At 35.4% G+C, this 24,117-nt stretch overlaps 1 protein-coding gene across 1 annotated transcript in view; it reads right to left on the bottom strand.

Moving 5' to 3' along the window:
* Nucleotides 1–640: 640 nt before the first annotated feature.
* The window catches only part of LOC140150577 (isocitrate dehydrogenase [NADP], mitochondrial-like), a 24,926-nt gene continuing 1,449 nt past the window's right edge, over nucleotides 641–24,117 (bottom strand). Inside the window, exons 2-10 of the mRNA XM_072172615.1 lie at nucleotides 22,115–22,209; nucleotides 16,638–16,803; nucleotides 15,471–15,631; nucleotides 14,684–14,827; nucleotides 13,922–14,058; nucleotides 11,774–11,925; nucleotides 11,512–11,624; nucleotides 3,040–3,230; nucleotides 641–2,457 (exon numbers count right to left, since the gene is read on the bottom strand). Of these exons, the coding sequence (XP_072028716.1) occupies nucleotides 2,379–2,457; nucleotides 3,040–3,230; nucleotides 11,512–11,624; nucleotides 11,774–11,925; nucleotides 13,922–14,058; nucleotides 14,684–14,827; nucleotides 15,471–15,631; nucleotides 16,638–16,803; nucleotides 22,115–22,209 (1,238 nt within the window). The 3' untranslated portion in view covers nucleotides 641–2,378. The remainder of the gene's footprint in view (nucleotides 2,458–3,039; nucleotides 3,231–11,511; nucleotides 11,625–11,773; nucleotides 11,926–13,921; nucleotides 14,059–14,683; nucleotides 14,828–15,470; nucleotides 15,632–16,637; nucleotides 16,804–22,114; nucleotides 22,210–24,117) is intronic.

The following is a 24,117-nucleotide window of genomic DNA, read 5'->3' on the forward strand; positions in this document are numbered from 1 at the left end:
ATTAGTACTTGCTGCTGCATGATTTTACCAAAGATGCTTATTTATCATAGGTTCAAATTGGTTATTTGGGCAAAATAAAATTAGTGTTTTCTGTGTGTTTGAGGGATTTTCATGCATTTCAAGGATAAAAGTGGTTGTCATCAACAACACGGTTGCCAACTTGCTTGACTTATTTATGTTGATTATACTTCTATTCACTGAAGTTATTTATGTTGGCTTATTTTAATGTTAAATTTAAGGACTAAAGAGGAAATGGAAATCAGGCAGCAAGGCACCACCATGAATGGAGACAAGGGGCAATATAATATGTCCTGAATATTATGATGATCTCCTGAAGAAGAAACCATCTGGCCAACATGTTGCTGAGCAACCAACATCCTATGCAGTAAACAGATCGTCGCAACAACATCAACAATGTTCAAAGAGGTCTGGTAGACATCCACAGTGTGAAGTTTTATTGGATTAGAAAAATTTATATTTGTTTAATAATTTTCAATATCAGTTGTGATGTTCAGTAACATACTTCTGTTTTTGTGTTCAAAGCATAGTACTGGTATATGGCTGGTGATTCAAGATAATAAGGGCCACTTGTCAATACAATTTTTGACACATAAATAAAAAAAAAACCATTACAAACAAATTGTTTTGAAATCACTTCAATACAGTTATGAATATTTTAATAAGACATTGTTTTATCTGTGAAATTACAATTCATGATCTTTGTTATTTGTTAAAATTCCTTGAGACAGCGTACCCTCAGCTGCATTATATCTACATCAACCATTTTTGAAGTGTATTCTTTTATGGCCAATATATCCAAACTTACTGTGATAACACAATCCAAGCACGACACATTTTTCAGCAAACCAATATACATGTTATTGCTACATCTAGATTTCAGAGCTTTACCTGAGCAAAACTAAGTTGACTAGTTACAGATATTCTTAATTTTGCTGGATTCACACATTAGCAGGTTTGTGCAAGTCTTTGATGCATTATTTGTTCAATTCCATTTTGCATACATGAAGACATTCATATAGCATATCATGCATGTTTATCAAAATACCTTTGTGGTTAGTTTCGACTGACTGTACTATATCAATATTGATGCATAAAAAACCCGAACGACATTGTACCAGCTTTTATTCCTAATAAACCATTATGATTCATTATCACTTACACATCATGTAACCACTCTTGCACAGAGTGTCAATTCATCCATGATTTGAAATAACTAATTTACTTCACTTCATCTGCAATACAACAATAATTGGAACATATTTCCAAGGTTTAAGTTATTAGGTCCATACTGTCAATATGAATACTACAACTAGGTCAAATACACAGAATTATGAGGAACCGAACAGCAATTAAATTGGTTTCCGATGTGATTTTATCCTTCTAATGTGACCTTCTGTGCACTTACATTTGATGCAAAATATTAATCTTTTTTTGACCTGTAACATGGTCAGTTTATTGGTCACACTAATTTACCATTCGAACAAAAATATATTTCCTTTCAAAAACAATATATACTTTTCATAAAGATCTAATAAAGGTATTTAGAATACAACTTTGTGATGTAAATATATTTGACTTAATTTGTGTATCACAATTTTTTCATTTCAATCAAACAATTGCAATATCCTGGCTGCTTGGAAAGGTAACTATACAACTTTGGTACCAAAATAAGTTTTGAATCAATCTGCTATTAAATTTTGACAACAGGCTGATATAATCACAACAATACAGATACGTAGATAAATGAGTTTATGTTGGCAAGGTTTATTTTCTGAAATTTCCATGTAGTAGCAAATGGGTTGTAAATTGATCAGCAATGATCAAGGAAGCATGTTTGCATGATTTAATATTGCCTCATTAAATTGAACAACAAACGTTTCATTTAACTTAATAAGTCTGCTTGCGCGTCATGTGAAACATTATTGGATCACATAAATTGATGTCTATTACATCATCATGGTTTTACCCTGTACAAAAACAATATTAAACCCGACAACCCTTTTTTCATCTCATAATACTCTAACATGGGTTTGTCATACAGTTGATAAACTTCATCACTAGAGCGACCAGTTCCTTTCTCATTCACATATGAAATAAACATAATTTCATTCACCCATCTTTGAATCATACAAAATAATCCAAACTATGCCGTCAATGTGATTGGCAATATAGAATCATGCAAACTTGGGCAGCAGAGAAACACTTCAAAAGACACGCTGTTTTGTGCTTATAATAATACTATTGTTATAACTTAGTGTAGACCTTAGGATAGAAAGGTAGCACTGCAGCTACAGCTTCAAGTGCATTGACAGTGCTGGCTGACTGATCTAGCTAATACCGATAGAAGACGACTAGCTTTACTTCATTCTCTGGGTAAGATTCTCGGAGATAGCTTGAAGGAAATCCATGGTGTATAGGTAGTGCTCTGGTTTCACACTGAAATGTACAATAACAAAAACATAATTTAGACCAAATGAAATGTGAAATTGATAAAATAGTCCAAACATGTCTTGTTGGATGATATAAACTTGCATCCTGACAGGTGAAAGGAAGTTTGTGTTAAAATCCACTTGCATAGTTATGTGAAATCTGATTATCCCTTCGAAGGAAATTGGATGTCAAGCACAAGGTCCTCAGAAGAATAGGACAGGAGTGCAATAATTACAAATCCATATCATCCAGGCATAGGGAGGACATGTGCAAGGTCATTATTCAACATTATTCCAGTCCTTAGGAGAAGAACATGGTGATCCAAAAGCACCACCACCCCACCTCTACATGAGCCTCCCCCAAACATGGACGCTCTTTAGGAATATGCAAAAGAGGACGTTACTACCTGACTTTTACTGGTTAACCAGGGATGTTACACAAATTATACACACTTTTTATGGAATTTCTTTACGTTAATTACAGCCCATTGCACATATTTATAAACCAGGGTGGTCCCCGAGAAGTCCTCAGTTGGAATATCAGACTTGCGTCCCCATTTGGATGTGATTACAAATACAACACACTTACTTTTTAAGTCCATATATGCATCCAGCCAGATCCTTGGTCATCTTTCCAGATTCCACAGTTTCCACACAGACCTGTTCCAAAGTCTGAGTGAAGCGTTTCAGATCCTCATTACCATCCAGCTTGGCTCTATGCTCTAGACCACGAGTCCATGCAAAGATACTGGCAATTGGGTTGGTGCTGGTTGGGTTACCCTGCAAAGAAAAACATTGTAAGATACAAATATCTATGATTACAGTGACTTAACTAGCTGCTTGAATCCATAAAAGGGGTATTTCATGGTAAACTAGCATCCTCTTTTTTTAGTAGATATCCAAGAAAAACATTTATTCCCAACATTTCAGTTGATTCGGATTTTGTTTGCGAGTTATACATGATTATGTGTATTACACTGCTCCATAGGCCACTGTGTTGAAATTTCATTCTGTGTACCATTTTTTGCACATAAATAATGTAGCTAGAGGTTTCCAGTGGTATAAAAATCTCAACTTTTTTGAGTTTGAGATGATGCTGTGGATCGCAAAATGCCCCTTTAATGCAATCATTAACATGCATTTCCCAAGAACTTATCAACACTGATAACAAAATCCCAACATATTTTCTACTGATCTTGCTTGTTGAACCATCACTGAGAGCCAATGTGTACACAACAACAAATCTGTCCACTGCCTAAAATATGGAACAGTATTTTGAATATTACTGGTTTCTTCACAGCAGCACAATAGAATTGCCTCCATTGATTATTGATTTTGAATTATAAGTTCTTAAGATATTGATCTTGGGACAGTAAATGACATTTAGCATGGTTTTAGATATATTTTGTACCCAGTGAAATATATCATAGGTCAATAGAACTCATGCACTTTAATGTTGCATGTAAAATAGTCTCGCGTGACATCTTTCTAGTTTTCTTTATCAGTCATTTATTTTTAAAACTTGCTGGTCACAGTTACAATGCGACTCTAATGGAAAAGCTAATGTGTGGATTCCTGCTAGAATTCTAGCCCTGAATCCTGCCTAGCTTTCTAGTAAGTATGTTATTAATCAAATTTCTCACTTCAACATGTATTTTGATTGCCCCCTTATCAAACTCCCAATGGATAAAATTACTACAAGAACACTTTGCAAGAAACATAATAATCATCTAAATTTAAAATTGAAGGTTTATAAAACATTATAATTGTGCAAATATATACGTATTTGATTGAATTTGTTTACAATAAATGTAATCTTGAAAGCACGTAGCTGAAACTTAATTGCATTATTGGGAAGTGCAATTCTGGTAATAAAAACCAAATTACTTGGGAAAATATATTGTCTTTGAAACATTTATTGCTGGTAGTGGTACGAGCAATTAGTTTCAACATGGCTCAAAATATGCTAAGGTGTCATATTATAGCCATATATTTTGACATCTTTTTAAAAAAATAATAATTATAGAAATGGAATATTTGCTAGTTTAGTGGCAAGTTTAGGTAGTATAAAAGACATAGCATACACAATTTAAGTAAAATCCTTTCACTCTAAATAATAAAAATAATAAAAAATAGCTGTAAAAATGCCTATTTTTACACTTTTATTTGTAACATGCCAAGAGACGCCTTTTTTCAACAGCTTTTAATTTTTTTTATGGATCCTTATAGAAATTCATGTGACCTGTTTCCCAAAATGGTGCAGTAAACCAATCAAAAAAACAGAAAGAGGCATTATGAATTATAAGTTAACAGATCAAAAAAGGATTTAAAAGTTTGCCTTTTGATATGTTACTATTGTCTGTCAAACTTTTGATTGATTTTGAAGTCCCTCAGTTTTTTATAAACAAAGACTTGAAGCATAAACTAAAGGGTAAATCTATTGTAAATAACTTCATTTCTCCATATTATAATCAATTTGTAAGTGGCTGCCATCTTTTTGAACATATAACAATTTTAAAATTTTTCTTGAAATGTCTGTCAAATAGTAACATACGCAAGACGGTGCTGTAATTCCTGCTAAACTAGGGTGATACAGCTAATTATGCTACATGACATAGCATTTAGCTCCACCTAGCTTTGTGGCACTATCACTTTGTGAGGAGAAGCTTTTTGATGACACAATCCATTGTTAAGTGTTGTCTGTCAAACATTTTATGCATAAGTAACATACATAAGATTTGTATGTGTCTGTCAAAAGTAACATACATAATACGTTTAAAAAATAAAAATCACTTGATGTTCACATTATGATGATAGTTTAGAGTTTATAAAAGTGTTTTAAAACATGTGATTTATAAACTGCATGTGATCTTTATTCAATTTCCATCTTGAACTACTGTTTTTGCCAAATTATTATTCTGTATGTTACATTTGACAGACATCTTGCGTATGTTATGGCTTGACAGACACACATATTTTATTTATAACAATTTATCCTCCTTATTGTAATATTTGGACACATTTTTTCCACAATCAGTTGCTGTAGGTCCTACACCTAAATAACCACAAAATACCTTATGTAATACTTTATAAATTTTTATTTGATTGCAGAAAATCATCAAAATTGTGTCTGTCAAATATAACGTCATAAGGGCTAGAAAATTAAATTTGTGAAGTAAATGGTCTATAACTTATCTTTCTTTTAGTGTATTATGAGCGATATATGTGCATACTATAATTTAAACCTGGTTGGAGACCAAAAGAAAAGAGCTGGAAAAATAATTGTGTGTTACACTTTTATGACACCTTAGCTTATTTTGAGCCACATAGAGGTGATAATCAAATTTGTATTACATAATTATATTGCACCAATTTCAATCAATTATTCATAGGCTCTTTTTACACCACAACATTTTTATCATTCTATCTTTGAAGTGTATAGTGTGGTCATTGTGGCGCACATCTCAAAGCCTTGCTGATTACATTGAATTTCAGAATCAAAATATCTTTTGCATTACGGTATCCAAAGAGCATTAGTAGTTCTAATCGATCTCTGACAGTATCGCTACACACTACCCCACGTGTACATTGGAAAAAGACAAAAACGCCCAACAATCATAATTACAGAGAATATATTCAGCAATGGAAACATCAAGTTGAATGACTTCATGCTTGAACTAAACAAGTACAATATTTGATATTTGTTTGTCAGTCATATGAATGCAAATTCACACAAAAAAACCTAAAATTAGCTGATTAACTAATTTCATCCTCACAGGCATAATGTAAGCTGTATTAGCTGTTTATTGTTGTCCATGTCCAGCAACAAATCCCCAAGGCTGCTTCTTAATTTGATTCTTATAGATGTGAGTGAATGGTGATCTAATAAGTATTACCCTACTACTTACATCATCTACTACAAAACCCAATCATCAAATTTATTAACATAATTACACAATTACTACATGGCTGTAACTAACAATTTAATTTCAACTGCTTAACCCATGATACACACAGGTTGAATAGCATGTTATAAAACTTATTTGAAATCATGCAAAGGTATAATGATTACATTTAAAGGCAAAGAAAAAGGAAAATAGTGATAATATGATTACTAAAATAAAAAATAAAAAATATGCTTACTAAAATGATAAAACAAGATGTTTTATTTCCAGTAAAATGTGACCCATTCTCAAAAAACCAGGAACATGGTATTGTTTGCTATTTTGTTAAGGGGTACTACACCCCTGGCCAATATTGTGCCTATTTTTGCATTTTTCTCAAAAATTATAGCGCATTGGTGACAGGTAAGATATGTATATTATAGGGGCAAAGACTACAACTACTGCACTGAAAATTCAGCAACTCAAGGCAAGTAGTTATTGAATTATTGATCAAATATTGGTTTTCCCTCATTTTTCACTGTAACTCCACAACTGTTGTCTGTGGCAATAAAATTTCCAGTGCAGTAGTTGTAGTCCTTGCCCCTATAATTAGGGATAACCATCAAAATTTCATGTTGCCCCTATTGCTACAAAAGATTGTTTTCTGGATAGAACTCATCAATAGAAGTATTTTGGTGGTTAAATGGTCAAAATCGGTCAAAAACTTTTCGAATTATGAATTTTCAAAGTTTCCCATTCTGACCGGTCATTGGAGCGAAATAAAATGACAAGGTCCAAACATATCAATTGGGAGCAAAATTGGCATAAGCATATATTTACCTTTATATATTTCTTTATTTTAACATATATGCAAACATGAAACAAGCATATTGTGAAAGTATCAAAGGGTTTCTTATGAAATGGCACTTTACTAGTCAATGGCATAAATTATTTTTTTCAAACCGAGGCATTGAAATCATGCATTTAGCGAACATTTGCCAAAAATCATCAAAGATGGCCGATATGGCACAAAATCAAAATTGCAAAAGTCCATGTAAACTTTTTTCACAACCAAAAATTTCGATGTTATTGGGTTTAATATGACCAATTAGTAGGTGTATGCAAATTAAATCTTAAGTGTCATTGAAGGTCATTGACTCATTCACAACAATAGAGGTTATCTACTTCACTCATCGTGCTCATGTGTGACTTCTAACAAAAGGTGCTGGTTCCCGTAGTATTCCTCATTCAAAACAATTCAATACATGACCTCTGAGTTACCTGCATGACTTTCGCGGGCTATTTTGAAACAGTTATGGTTGCACATTCAGGTACTTCTTTTGAAAGTTCTAAACAAGGTATAGCCAGCAGCAAGTTGTAGATGGTATGGGCCTAAATATAAGAAAAGCGTTTAGGGTTGAAATCAGGTGAAAAATACATCAAATGAGCACGAAACTTCACATTTATGTTCAGAAAGGTGTCTTCTTAGCATGATTCGAAAGGAGTATGGAAATTCCAAAGGGAAGCTGGTGATTTAATTTGTAACTCAAGATCTACATGTTCAATATTTTAACCTTTTTACAGAGGGTATGATAGAGGTATTACTGGCAACTCTGCCAAATTTCAGCTCAGTAGGCCACGTTTTTCACCTGAAATTATTGACATGAATATTTTGTGCCATTCTTGAGCAGTGCTGAACTCGGCCACTGGCAATTAAGCGCACTGTGGCGATGGACCAATTTTGACTCGCACTTACAGGAAAATGAAATAAGTTATGTTGCTGTAATTTGCAAGATAGTTACAAAATATAATTGGCATTAACTTCCCCAATTTTTACAGAAAAATATTGAAAAATAAAATAATGAGATCAATTTAGAAATGTCTGTGCAAGCAGTGCACAGTTGAGCTCCCTGCATGTCTATGGGAGTGTTCTAATCAAGTTGATGGTTCATTGGTCATGCCTACTATAATATACATATCTTACTTGTCACCAATGCACTATCATTTTTGAGAAAAATGCAAAAATAGGCAAAAAATTGGGCAGGGGTGTAGTACCCCCTTAAAGCTACAAACAGAAAAAAAGCTAAAAAAATAATACCAATTTTGTTTTGAATTGTACACTTTTGAAGATATGATACAATTTACCATTGAGGGTCTTGAGATATTAGTGTGAATGCAATGCTCAGATATGAATGTCTTCACAGCATTGACCAAATGTTTAACTAAAAGTCAACAGGCAAGGAATTATGGATTAAATAGTCCTCTTGAGTTCAATTTTGTTGGTTCGTTAAGAAATAATATCAGTACTAAGTGCTACATCCAAACCACTAAAAATGTCCTTCCAAAGAGACCAAGTTTTGTGATATGTATAATTATAAAGGCTTTATCATAAAATTGATATTCCTAGTTTTGTTGTAGCTGGTCACAAATATACATGAAAAGTTTAAGATATGATGGCTACACACAATGGTGTAGACAAATATAAATTGTAGTCTCTCGCCTAGTCACTTTCATCACCACCACCACTTATTATAATCACATTACCCTCCCTCAGTTAGGTGAGAGACTTTTATAGGGCAACATAATGGACATAAAGTAAGAAATCATCGGACCGGAAATATTGCAATTTCCTGCATGTGATGCTCAGTGCCATGAATGTCTTCAATTTGCTGTCCACTAAAATGAAAATCAAGAGCAGTCTTTAAAATAAAACAGCAAATTTCAAACGTAGTAATTGGTTCTGTCAGGGTATGGTGGCGGTGAGGGGAATTGTGAATGAAAGTAATGTACCGGTGTCTACCAACATATGAAACTGGAGGATAATTAATGTTGAAATTATAAAACAGAAAGGATTTCATTTATCCATTTTCACCCTGATGTGGCAGTGACGTCAGTGTGCATTTCAATGGGCACAGCTTCAAATCGCATGTGTTCGCTCAAAGGGCTGATTTATACATGCAAGTGCTTAAAGACACTGCATAGAATGCACTCACGAAACAGCTGCCTGCCTCAATTTCCTGGCACATCAGGGTGATAAATGGTAAAGTAACAGGTCTGTCAACAATGCTCTCTGGGTGATGGAAATCAAATTGAATGTTTACTTTAATGCCTGTAGAATTTAGTGCTGTGATTTTCTGTTTTTTTTAAATATAAGAACAAAATTAGAAATCACCCAAACAATCTGATTACAATTTCTACACAGTGGTTTGGATAGAAGCAGGTGCATCACAATGGACCATAGCACATAGAACAGTACACCATAGAACAGTACATGTATGTGCAGTAAATACCATGAAGGATGAGGCTAACACTTTTGAAAGGAAATGTATCTAAAGTCTAAGATTTTATTAGTGTTATGAGGAAAAATAATGAGCTTTCTTCTGCTTAGTGTAGTTGTTGTAATTTAGTGTTACTATTATGTTGACCTTGTAAAGGCAATTTATCCATTATTTAAATACACAAGCAAAAGCATTTTTATTAAAAAGGAAATTATTCTGTTATTTAATTACATAAACAAAAGCAATTACAGACAAAATCAATTTAATGTATTAATAAAATGTAGTCTTAGGCGAGTCTACATGATGTTATTTGGAAAAAGTTATTTGATTGAAGAGGTTCATCAGGTCTTAATTAATTTTTCATTTGGTCTTGACAAAATGAATTCTAAGTCATGTCTACCTGATTTATGTAGTATGGCTACAATCTTGGAAAAAAGTACTCGGAATGCTTGCCAGTTGGCACACTCTGTCGAAATTCTGTGCAAAATTTCTTATGATTTTGGAAATGACGTATATTGTGTTTGGGAACAAACATGACATCTACAACATGATTTACCCTTCCCCTCTTCCCATCAATCAATGTTGGAACACATTGGAAAACTGCTGAAGACTTTGGCAGTTCTCAACATTGCATGGGGGAGAGGGGGTGAGTTTTCCGTTCTTTACACGCAAGCGTTCCAAGACTTATTTTCAATATTGGTAGACTTTTCCACACCCCAACACTAAGGCTGTCGATTTCCGTTTATTGCTCTATATGTTTAAACGGACTTTCCCCCGCAATTAAACAGCGTTTAAACGTGTAAACAGAAGTTGTCCCCAACAAAAAATCCACTTTAAGCTTACCGAAAAACGGGACTGAAAATATCAAAAGTCTTTCCAAGACATCGGCATTACTACGCTAGTTTATTGTGGAGATTCATTTCAAATGCATATACATTTGAAAGAAATGTGTTTATTTCCGTTCTTTTATGCCAAAACCAACATGATTTTGCTGTGACCGCAAAATACGGCCGCGGCCATTTTAGAATGAACTGACTTCCGGGTTACCAAGTGATGGCGCTCTAACAGTAACAATAACCCTCAGGCCAGGTGGGTCGCCGGCGATGTTATCAGTGTAAAGTGTATTAAAATAAGTATTATATATACATGCACGGAAGTAGGCCTACGCGGCTACACTGGAGTCGGATCTGTGTTTGGTGACTTTGGTCTTCAAATTCGGTGATATTCTCCAGGGAAAAATATAGTTCCAGACTTTGTTATCAACCATTTTTGACTTGATTTTTTTGTTGCTTAAAATATGTTTACAAGTTTAGCAAATTTGCTAAATGTTTAAACGGCTTCCTGGCCGTTTACACATGTAAACGTTTAAACCCGACAGCATTACCCAACACACACATCTTTCATGTTTTCATACAGTACTGTGCAAGTACATACTGTGGACTCTGTACTGGACCAATGAACGCAGATGCATTTTTCTGATTTTCTGTGCTTAAAGGTCAGCACAAATATCTGGAAATTTGCCATTTTTATGTTAGAGGCTAGACATGCGATTGACTGCACCATATCCCACAATGCAAAGTGACATTCATGGGCAGGTGAGGTGGTGTTTACATTTTGCAAAATATCATGTGCAAAGTCCCAATGCATGATGGGATCGTCAGAATTTAGATTTCTTGCGGTGCGGTGTTTCTTACAATTGCCTTTAACCGGGGATGTTGACCCGTTTTACACAAATTATACACAATTTTTTTAAACATATCAACCGGGGACTGATGATAACAATAGAGTCACGGTTGGAATGTTAAGTTTCATATTAATGTCCATGTTTGCCGGCAAACACCTATGCACATACCACCCCCCCCACACACACACACACCAGTTGCAGGTATTATTTCTCACCTTCTGATGTTCCCTGTAATGTCTTGTTACTGTTCCATGAGCAGCCTCTGCCTCAATGGTCTTGCCATCAGGACATACCAATACGCTGGTCATAAGGCCAAGTGATCCATAACCTGTTGTGGAGGAGATTAATTTTACACACACAATTATAAGGTTGTATTGTATGGTTCACAACTTAAGTTATAATATTTCTTTCATAATAATATTATTAATTAGTAAAAAAATATGAAATGGAATGCATGTAACATTGAATTTTACTCACCCTGAGCCACGATATCAGATTGCACATCACCATCATAGTTCTTACATGCCCATACAAACTCTCCTGCTGACTTGAGAGCCTGTGCTACCATATCATCAATAAGACGATGCTCATACCAGATGCCGGCCTTCTCAAAGTCCCCTGCATATTGCCTACATTGGGAAAGAGAGACAAATAAAATGTAATGGTTAGGTAACATTCAGAGCCATGTTATGATTTCTAACCCAAATATTTATTATCTTCTCACATTGATTTGGAGTAACCATTATTTTGTACAGTTAAGTATATCAATTGAGGGTAAGTTATGAAGAGATAAGGAATACTTTAATTCTGCTCCCTACTTCGAATAATGGTAAAGGTCCAATACCCTGTACATTCTATGTTTTGCTACACCTGCCATCAAATTAATTTATATTAATCATTTCATCTGCATCTCAAATCAGGTTTCGGATCAAACATCTCAATGTGCTTGATGGCATCATCTATGTTCAAAAGAACTTTTCAAACTTTTTTTTGTCAAAATTGTACCGGGCTACATTTTTAGTTGATATGGTCGTGCGCCATGAATTGGGGGCCAAATGCGTTACATACTAAAATATTCCACAATTTACATGTTTTTGTACTTAAACTGATATAATTCATATTCTCTTCATCAAAACCCTATAAAATTATATATCACTGTAAAGCTTAGAGTACCAGGAATACGCACATACAAACATTTGGTCAATATACAGGGTGCCACAAATGTCATATAGGGTGGAAAAGTTAAATTTTGGTTCAAAAAGTATACAATTTTGTTCCTCTCTTATTTACTAACATAAACACCTGGTCTTTTAAAACCTTTTTAGATGTGCTAATAACATTGTAGACTTTCAAAAAAAGCAAACTTGTAATGATGAGTTATGTTGCCTAACTGAGATACAGGGTGTTCAAAAGTCGTACAAAATTTTTATGATTTTTGTTATATTTTCAATCAAAACTTTTTTCCTTCATGCCCTACACAAAAACCAATGGCATATTTGAATTCCTCATCAAATTTCCTTCTAAGAAATGATAACTTTTACAGAAGTAGGGTAACTTATTCAAGAAATATGACATTCAGAACATTTGAGCATAAATGCATGCTTAGTACAGTAACATTATAGGAAAAGCCTAGAACCCATGACACAGAATGCAGCACATTTACAACAAATTAAACTAGCTTGGAGTAAAATTGGTCACATTACCTACTAGACATAAATATCAAAACAATGGTACATAATCCATCCCAATACCTTGCTGGGTTACAAAGTTAGAGTAAAAAATAAATTCGAGAGGCACTAAAAATCAATATTCCCTATACTTTAACACATGCCTCAACCGTATTCGCCTCAATCGTATTCGCCGCCACCCCTGACACTACTTCGTATGAATTGCAATATCTCAAGAAGGAAATGTAGTGTGAAGTTGTTACTTTCCAAAATGTTAGCTAGATAAATTAGGAACAAAATGAGACCACAACTAGTTCAGTACCCCTCTCCATTCTTGAGATCTCGTATAGAATGTCCTAAAAAAATGTAAAAATGTAACACCGCCACCTTTTCCTATACCCCAATTCATGACGCACGACCATATGCAAAGTTGTTGCCAATGAATTGCAATAGAATGCTTATCGTTTAAGAAGTTAAAACACAATTTTGCACCCCACATTGGAAATTGTATTGCAATATGCAAATTTAATTGGAGTACAACTTACTATTTGAAACAGCCTAATTCGAGGCTGTTCAGAAATATATTCAGTCCATTATGATCATGATGTCGAAATCTACTATTTATATCACACACAAGCCATATACTGGCGAAGTGATATAATAATCGGATTAACTACCATAGCAACAGGTGAAAACAATTTTGAAAACATTGTTATGCACTACAAGCAAGTTGCGCTCATCAACTGTGTATGTCTGCAATCATAGATTGAATACATATACACATCCATGTGAAAACAGCACAACAAACAGCTAAGGTCAATATGTGCATCACCAAATTAGACATATTGACCTGTTTGTTGCTTTGTTTTCAGCTATCTGTACAAACCAATATGGACACCTTGTCAAAATACATCCAGCTGAATATGTGTTATTTTTAAAAACTGTACTTGCTACTTACTTTTGGTAGATGTCTTCAAATATGTCCTTGAATCGGCCATCATACTTCTTGAGGATGGTGTTCTTGGTGCTCATGTACAGAGGCCAGCCCTTACCCAATGCATATTGGAAGCATGCATGTGCGAATCCTTGAATAGACTAGATGGGAGACAGGAGAGAACATAATAATATGATCCACATGTTAACTGAAGCAATATACATTCATTACAGGTTAGACAAGACTTACAACAAATCAATAATTAAACAGATAAGGTTTGGAGAATTGTTAAAAACATCAGAATGAACCATCCAGTGATTATGGTTAAGCCTGCCACATGTATTCAGATGTAATAACATCTCATTTAAATGTCATGGGTCTTCTGAGGAATATGAAACAGGACCCCGATCTGAAGTTTATATTGGAATGAGGTCGTAACCAGCGTTCGAAATTTTGGTTGTCCGGTTGCCCGGGACAACTAAAAATGTCGCCGGACAACCAAAAATACTGATTCGGTTGTCCGCCGGACAACCATAAATCTAGCCAAAAGTCACATTTGTAGGCCTACGGACCAGACAACCAGAAATTGTAATCTGGTTGTCCGTGGGACAACCATTTATTTTTCCTAAATTCGAACACTGGTCGTAACACTACAACAAGTTGATAATTACCAGGCATTTGTAGGTTGCATTTTCACCTTAATTCTCTCCAGTGAATATTACACATATTTTACTTTTCTGTTCTTACAAAACAATATTTTTTAAACCAATTCTTTATAATACTTACTTCATCTGTATTGTACATGCCCATGCCACATCCTCCTCCTTGGAACTTGTATACTTCCCAGCTCTGTTTCTCACTGCCATCCTCTGGGGTGAAGATCATCTCAAATTTACCTGGCTTTTCTACTACAAAATCTGTAGCACGGTACTGAAACAAGGCAACATGGATTACATTGTAACTTGTTATACGGTTGGTTGCTATCATGTATTGCTAGACTACTCTTTAGGAATTAACTTCAGTAGATTAAAAAATCCAACCCTCTTTGGGTTTGTTAACCATATGTGCTTCTGCTTAATCAACATTTAATGGTATAAATGTAGATGAGTGGATTACATTTAACAGTACACTTTTGTACCGTTTTCCCGACACTTCTGTGGGCTAATTGGCAATATTTGGCCATCAAACTTTGCCTGTACCTACATTGGTTGTTTGGTTCTCTATGTCTGATTATGTGCATAGTGATTTTCATCACTTTGTCCAGTGCACTTTTGTATTCCTATTGATCCCTGTTGTTTTTGCAGGTTTAACACTTCTGTGGGCCTTGGAATTGGTCATTTTTGGCTATCGAACTTTACCAACTTTTATGCCTACATTGGTTGTTTTTTGTCCCCTCTGCATACTGTCTAGTCTGTATTTTGTTTCCCCACATCAAGTTGGTATACCTTGCTCTCTTTTTTTTTTTAATGCTGTTCATAATTAACAATTAGTGATTGCATTGAGACTGATTTGAGTCTTAAAGCATCACTTCAAATCTTCATGACTGAGACCCTGGCTATGTAGGTAATCTTACCTGGTCTCCGAAAGCATGACGGCCTATTGTGATAGGTGCCGTCCAACCTGGTACAAGTCGTGGGATGTTTTTGCATATGATAGGTTCTCTGAATACGGTGCCGCCCAAGATGTTCCTGATGGTACCATTGGGACTCTTCCACATTGTCTTCAGCTTAAATTCTGAAAAAAAATGGCACAAATTAATTTAACATATTATACTGCAATTATGATAGATGTTCACCCTAGACTACCCTGTAGTCAGATTGTTTTTTGTGGTTTTTTTGGCTTTGTTTTGCTTTTTTCTTCCTTAAATACGCAATGCAATTATCAAGAGAGGGCTCCAACCATTATTTTTCATACTATGACACTTATCAGGAGAGGGCTCTCTTTATCATTTTTATGTTACTGCAAGATAATAGATTTGAGTTTACCCCCGTTACATCAACAATTCTTTTTGCGGGGGTTAGGGGTGGGGTGGGGGTTAGGGGGGAGCGGTACTGGAATCAAGTGGAAGGGAGCATTTTGTTGACAAAGAGTGATACTCAAATTAACAGTAAAGGCAGTCCTCTCTTAATATAGTATGAACATGGGGAAATCAATGGTGTACGTAATGGGAGCACTATAACGGTAGGTACGTAATTTAGTAAAGCAGTGGTATCCGGGGGTGGCATATAGTATTACGCAGATTGAAAATAATAATGTACAGGAAGCAGTGGTTGATACATGTAGTAAAATAAAATACTGCCGAGATCGGACAAAATAAAGTTATAAATAAATAAAAAGGGATAAAAATTGATTATGCATAGTCTAGGGTTCACCATTGAACACAGACATATTTAACCAACTGGGGATGTATGTCTAAACGGGATCCAGTTCACTAGCATGTATAGTGGACTGCAAATAACCTAAAAATGGATTTAGGAGTGCATCCCCTATTAGTGATAACAAAAATGTCAAATGTCCTACAAATTGTGCATAATTTTTGTAAAACATGTGTAACACAATTTCCCTGGAAGATAAAAATTCTTTATTTGGGAAACAGCATTTCTCCCCAAATATTAAAATTTCCCTGGTATGCTAATGAATGAGTGCACACTCATACCTAATTGTCTGACACCATCCATGAGTCATGACTATGTGGTTTTAATTACGGCTCATTGAAATTCCCGTCACCCTTCTTACTAACCTTCAACTCTGGCTTCATCTGGGGTAATCGTAGCACACTTGATACCCACACTGTGTTTCTTGATGGCCTCTGCAGAGTCAATTGTGACCTGGTCATTGGTTTGTTCACGGTAGGGTAGACCCAAATCGTAGTAAAGACATTCAACTTTCAAGTAGGGGAAGATCAACTGCAAAGAGTCAATTACAAAGACTTGCCAAAAATAGTTTCATAAGACACATAATTATACAGTGCAGTGCTGAAAATGTAATAGAAGAATTGTTTATTGCTTACTTGTATACTCATTAGCTCAGCTTTTCTCGATGTTCAAAAAATTCAGGAATATAATGTAAAATGATCATTTTTGTTCACAAACATGTCTTGTAGTTCTGAAACCTAATACAATAGTCATTTTTTTACATTTAATCAACACATACTTCAAGACCAGTACCCCAAGAGCAGTTTGGGCTGTTCCAATGTAATATCTATTTTGATTTTGTATGTTACATTTCAGAAGTCATCACTCTAAATATTGCTTTTTTGATTCCTGCAGTAATTTGACAAAGCCACTAGGCCAATGACCCATTTCCAGTAAGTAATTTGATGAATGAGGAGCAAAGTTCATATCACTTCTAGACTTCTAAGCTATCCACACATATACAGATGCGTAATGTGATAACAAAGACTGATTAGTGACTTGGAACTGATCACCTAAATTGCCCTATATGATACACAATTTAAGGCCAGAGTAATGGAAGACACATTCGTCCACGACCGAATTTGAGATTTTTTGATATTTATCAACACTAAGATGTATTCTTTCACTTGAAACTGATCAAATACAACTTGCTAATATTTATTCGTATTTTTGCTTGATTTATTTCACTCTTTTCAACTCTAAAAAGTCACATGGCTCAAGACAGCTTAGTAAATTGGCGGAAATAATGAGTCAGAAATGTGCGAATGCGAAATATTGTGATTCTGCAGCGATTCGGCGTCAAGCGTGACGTGGCGCAACTCTGCTTGCGTATGTCCAACGAGTCAAGGCGCATTCGGTATGTTGTTAACGCCAGCAATGTGGTGTAAACAAAAAAAAAATTGCAGTCAAAATGCCACTTAGATTTTTTAATTATTTTGAAATTTGGCGCACTGAAAGCAGACATAGATTCGTTGGTGCAAAAAGATGCATATTTAGACCATGCACCAGATACAGCTTTTACAAGTGTGAAAGTCTTACCGTTTTAAAATTTAAGGACGTTTTGTGCATAATTTTGACATTTTTTACTAAAACATCGATTTCTCAGAGTTCACTTTTGACAATATTGCGCGATTTTTGTGACAAGATAACTCGAAAAATATGCAAACAAAGGGTAAACTTTTTGCACTTTCCTTTAGAGTACATCAAAGTCTAGGGAAGCTTTTTTCATTTTTTCAAAATATTTGTTTTAAACAAAAATATACACCATTATGTGCAATTTTTAGCTTAATAGAGTGACAAAATGGCTTTTTTCACATGTTTGCTGAACCATGAAATGGTATCAGCCTATAAGAGTGAATGTTACTAGCTTACTTACTAGCTTACTTACTAGCTTACTGACTAACCATTTGGTCTGAAATGGACATATCTCTAAATGCCACGAAGCTATGACCCCATGAGTGGTGTCATATGAAAGAGGAAAACATAAAGAATATAATAAAAATATTTCCAAACATCGGAGGTTATCCAGGGGTCACAGGGGTCAAAAAAGGTCATTTTAACTGAAAATGCTCCGATTGAGCTTAAATTTAAATGCAATGATCCTTGTGACATTCTAAACATGTTCAAAACATTTAAAAATTTATTTAAGGTCATTAAGGGGTCATAAAGGGGTCAAAGGTCAAGGTTCTCAAAATGCTCCAATTGAGCTGAAATTTAAATGCAATGATCCTTATGACATTCTAAACATTTAAAAAATATTTTAAAATTCATTTAAGGTCATTAAGGGGTCATAAAGGGGTCAAAGGTCAAGTTTTCCAAAATGCTCCAATTGAGCTGAAATTTAAATGCAATGATCCTTATGACATTCTAAACATGTTGAAAATATTTTTAAATTCATTTAAGGTCATTAAGGGGCCATAAAGGGGTCAAAGGTCAAGTTTTCAAAATGCTTCAATTGAGCTGAAATTTAAATGCAATGATCCTTATGACATTCTTAACATGTTTTAAATATTTTAAAATTCATTTAAGGTCATTAAAGGGGTCATAAGTCAAGTTTTCAAAATGCCAGCTTCTCACGATCAAGGTATATTAAAACGGCAATTAATGAAACAGTCTTATTAAAATTAATACTATCCTGCACAGTATTGCTGCTTGATCAGATCGTCACAGTCATCCGCCTAACTAATATGGTACCTCGTGCCCTTGCAAAGCTGCACAGTATTGCTGCTTGATCAGATCGTCACAGTCATCCGCCTAACTTATGGTACCTCGTGCACTTGCAAAGGGCACAGCTGCTCTAGTTCATTGTATATTCTTTACTTTTCCTCTTTCATTAACACCACTCGGGCGGTCATACCTTCGTAGCATTTCGAGATTATGTCCATTACAGACTCCGGGTGACAGTGGTATAGGCCTACCACAATATACTGCCGAAGCCACATGGTTCAGCTATGGTGCGGTTATCGCTCTAGTTTTTTCAATATTTCGAAAAAAGAGACAAATTTCAAAAAAATAAAAAAACCTTCCCTAAGTTCATGTCTCTTCTTCATGAAAAGCTAACTGAAATTTTTTTACTCCGAACGGATTTTTTTCTAAGTTGTCACAAAAAAATTGGGGTAAAAAAGTGAATTTTTGTGATTTTTTCAAAAACTTGAGATTTTTGAACAAATCTGACGTCACCATGGGATTCGTTGACTCATTTCCTTTCCAAAAATGTATAGTTTTATATACTTTGGACATACAATTCAGAAATAATGAAGCTCGAAAAGGTCCATGTTCTCTCCCATTACTCTGCCCTTAAGTACATGTAATTTTCATATTCTCCAAACTTGTTCCACATGTACATAACACAAAAATGTATGCAGTTTTCATATCAACATTCATAATTTCATATATCCTCCCCTATATTATGTACCAGGGGTACTTAGCTTAGAGGGCAATGGGTCACCTTTGATTATTGATTTATTACAATCAGATAAAATTCTTAGATTAGTGCAATGAACTGGCATATTAAAGTGTCCGTGCAAACATGGACTTTGTTTAGTTTGCGATTAACGAAGTCATCGTACAACGGTTTCACTCATTTGACAAACTTTTCAGACGTATGGGAGCAGATGTTAGTTTTCTCATGTGCCTCGCAAGTTTATCAGTGTGCAGTATTCTATTAGTGTTGGGTGTATTAATAATTTAACATCAGGGCTCAGGCTCTGGCTAGTGTGACTTAACATTCGAACTCCATCACTCATGAAAGCATAGTGCACTTATACATAGCATTAATAACAGTGCACTTGAGTTTATATAGGCCATGTATGAACTTAGTCATGAAAATGTGAGCATTCTGCTGGGTCAGTAAGTTCAGTAACACATTCCTTTGGAGGCATCTGTTCACAGCATCTATCAAATGTATAGAACTATCTGCATGTATTTTGATATGTCTTGGAAGGATGAGAGTGTGCTATGACATGCTGTAATAGATTGCACTAGAGGCAACAGTTCATTGCTATTTAGTACTTACACAGTGCACACTACACATGGTAATTGGCTAATGTGTGGAATAATGCCAAACCAGCCCTAATACATTGACTCAGTTCAATAACCCCCATTAGTTTAACAGTGAAATGTTGGACCTTGTGTTCATGAGTACCAGATTTCATACCTGCTGTATGGTGAGTTCAAACTCAAGCATGTATGTGCGCATTGGGGTTATAGAACTTTGGCATGTGAATGATGTGATATTGGCACACCAGTGATTCATAGAGATTGCTGGGGAGGAAATGAGCAATTTCTTCTGTGGTAAAAAGATTCATTCCCTTGGGAGTGCTTTCACAGGAAGTTGTCTACAGGTCTTCTCAAGTTCACCCTCTTAATACTAGGTCTATATTTGTGTATGCCTGCACAGTGCACATGTGAGTGTACCAAAGTGCTTGCTAACTGCACATGCTTCACCAAAGAGTTCCCCACCCCTCCTTCCCTTAGCTTTCCCCATTATAAATTTGGTTGAATTTTGTCACTGCTTAAAAACAGCAAATTGGAGTGGAAATTAAAAAAAGAATTGTCATTTCCGACACCATGTTTCATTGTCATTTCATTGCACTCGCACTTTGTGTTTCTGGGAAAAGCAGACAAATATGATTCTATTGCCCATTTGCAATCTAAAGGTGTGTGGCCTCATTGAAAGCCTCATCCAGATTTTGATATCAGATGAATCATGAAAGCTCATATAAATGAAGAATTGAACTTTTGTTCACAACACATAAAGTTGCTCACCTGAAATTTTCGGTTGTTATTACTACAACCTTCTTCAGCAGAATGATCCAGTTAGTTGATCGATTTGGCGACTCTTGACTTGTGGCGTCAGAACTGGATCGTAGACTCTTGCTAAGTTGTAGCGCCCCCCGTCCTTATTCAGAGAGGGTTGGTTGGCCCGGATGTGGATGGCCTCTTTGACTCCTCTTTCGAAGTACCGAGGTTCTCTGTCGAGGATCTGCACTTCTCTAGGTCCATGTGATGTCCTGGGGACTCTATGTGTATATGCTGAGATACCTCGGACCAACCCTCTCTGAATAAGGACGGGGGCGCTACAACTTAGCAAGAGTCTACGATCCAGTTCTGACGCCACAAGTCAAGAGTCGTCAAATCGATCAACTAACTGGATCATTCTGCTGAAGAAGGTTGTAGTAATAACAACCGAAAATTTCAGGTGAGCAACTTTATGTGTTGTGAACAAAAGTTCAATTCTTCATTTATTTGATTACCAACACAGATGAACTTTCATGATAGCATGAAAGCTCATATTTTTCTTATAACCTCAGTGAAATTTGGTAAGTCATTTAAATGTTCTTATGGGCCACTATGATACACATTTAAATCTACAATCCAAGCTGCTAGAGCAAATCTCAAAACCTGGAATAAGAATGTTTGGGTGATGTTGGGTAAAATATGTTACAATTGGTCCACACACCTGTAAGTAGTAAAAAGTACTATCAGAAAATCCAAGGGAAAATGACATGGTTTCAAAAATGCAATGACATTTTTCATACATTACTATACACTAGTAATGAAAGTAATGTTTCTTTTGTGACAATGAGCAAGTAAGTTTTAAATACATTACACAGCTCTAGATGAAATTTGGTAACAAATCCATTTCCTGACAGGCTCAGTAGACTTGGCCCTTGGTCATGTGGCCAAACATTGGTGTTTTTTTTTATGCTGAAAAGTTTCATCCCCCCCCCATGCCGGAAAAGTAATAAGTTGCATCTCTGTAACAGATGCGTGCATAGTAATTTAGTAAATGAGTATTTACCGTTTCCTTGATCTTCTCCCATATGACTCTGGTCATCTCATCTCCATCCAGCTCTACTACAGGATTGGCCACCTCAATACGCTTGCCACTTGAATCTGACGAGTCAATGAAAACAATAACAACAATGAAAACAACAACAACTTCCATGAAAATTACTTCCCCTGAACTTTGTATCAAATAAATGAAGGAATAAATGAATGAATGAATGATTACCGGGGTCAATACCATGTACCGTCAATAAGAAAATAGTAAAAGTTGTTGTGCGAGACATAAAACTTCTTCTATTTAAAAGGTAGGTAGCCTGATTTTTTCGTATTGTGTTTTGAACCTCGCATTGAGGTCTGTACTGTACCAAAATAATCCAATTCCCAAATTTTAAGGTAAATTGCACTAACCGTTCCGTTTTAATATTGGAAGTAAAAGTGTTTCAAAACAGCCCATGCGTTAAATATTCAAGAAAATAAACGGAATAACCCATCCCAACTAGTGATGTGGTCGGCACCGTTTTTTATTGTCGACATGTCGATATAATTAGTATACCGACGTCGACAGTGTGTCGACATAAAAAAAAATTCTAAAAAAAAAAAAAAAAAAAATTTCAAAAAATATTTTTGGCCAGAAAATCAAGTTATAGGCCCAAACTGACTTGTTATTCAAGGTTGAAACCAGAGAAATACTGCTACTCAAAAAAAAAAAAAAAATGCCAATTTTTTTTTTACGAAGTTGGAAAAAGTTGTACATTTTAATTACTTTTGTTTCTATTGAACAGCTAGCAATGCATACTAATTCAATGTGTCCCTGACTGTTCAATAGAAGCAAAGGTAATCAAAATGTACAAGTTCATCCAACTTTGTAAAAAAATTGGCATTTTTTTTTTAGTAGCAGTATTTCTCTGGTTTCCAACCTTGAATAACAAGTCAGTTTGGGCCTATAACTTGCTTTTTCTGGCCAAAAATATTTTTTGAAAAAAAAAAAAAAAAAAAAAAAAAAAAAAAAAATTTTTTTTTCGACATAATTTTTTGATGTCGACATGTCGGCATACGTGCCGACGTCGACATTATGTCGACATAAGGCATGTCGACCACATCACTAATCCCAACTTTTTATTCCCAAGTTGAAAATACATGTACACTTTTCAAAAGTTTCTAGCAATAACAATTTAACAACTTCAAAATCACCCCAAAGGCACAAAATGTTAGTTATAAATATAATGCTGATGAAAGCGTGCTGCAGATACCCCACCCCACCCACTTTCGGACCTTAATGTTACCCCAGTATATGTAGTAGGCCATTATGAAACAGCATATGTCTGATTTTGGCCCTAAAATGTAATAGTTATTATATCAGGAAAACCTGATTGGGGAGCATTCCAAAAGGCCCAAATCCAGCAGCTAGCTTCTGGAGGCTCTGCCCCCTGGACCCATCTGTTTTGGGCTTCACACCAAGCCACTTGCAAACAATCACACTCATCATTCAAAAATAGCACTCCTTACAAGTTTGAGGTGTGCTTTTTTTTAATTCATCACACACAGGTCTCGATTTTTTAAAACTCAAAGCCTGCGTATTGGCTGTGTGGAACCAGACATACATTATACCCTGGACCAGTCTACCCAAGACATCTTAGACCTGCATGCAGAGAAGTCAGTGGAAATCGTAGTGACGGAGGTGCGAGTACCTGGGCCCAGGCTACCCACAACCATTTTCTTGGCCGGCATGACGTCACTCATGATAGATCACTCCATGCCACTGGTTGTTTTTCAAAATTGCTACTTAACAATCGGTGGCCGAGCGGTCTAGCGCATTGGAACCATACACTGATGTTTAGTTCAATAGCCATGCTAGCGGCAGGCGGTGCGGGTTCGGGGCTCACAGTCACCTCTGCAATTTTTTGAACATTTTATTAGGGAAATGGGGCTACAAATGTAGGCGAATATATATATATTAGAACCAGATTCTGAAAATTTGACATAAGGTTTATCTAGAATGCAACATTGCAGCTTTAT

Source organism: Amphiura filiformis, chromosome 1, assembly GCF_039555335.1.
Source record: "Amphiura filiformis chromosome 1, Afil_fr2py, whole genome shotgun sequence".
Lineage (NCBI taxonomy): Eukaryota > Metazoa > Echinodermata > Ophiuroidea > Amphilepidida > Amphiuridae > Amphiura > Amphiura filiformis.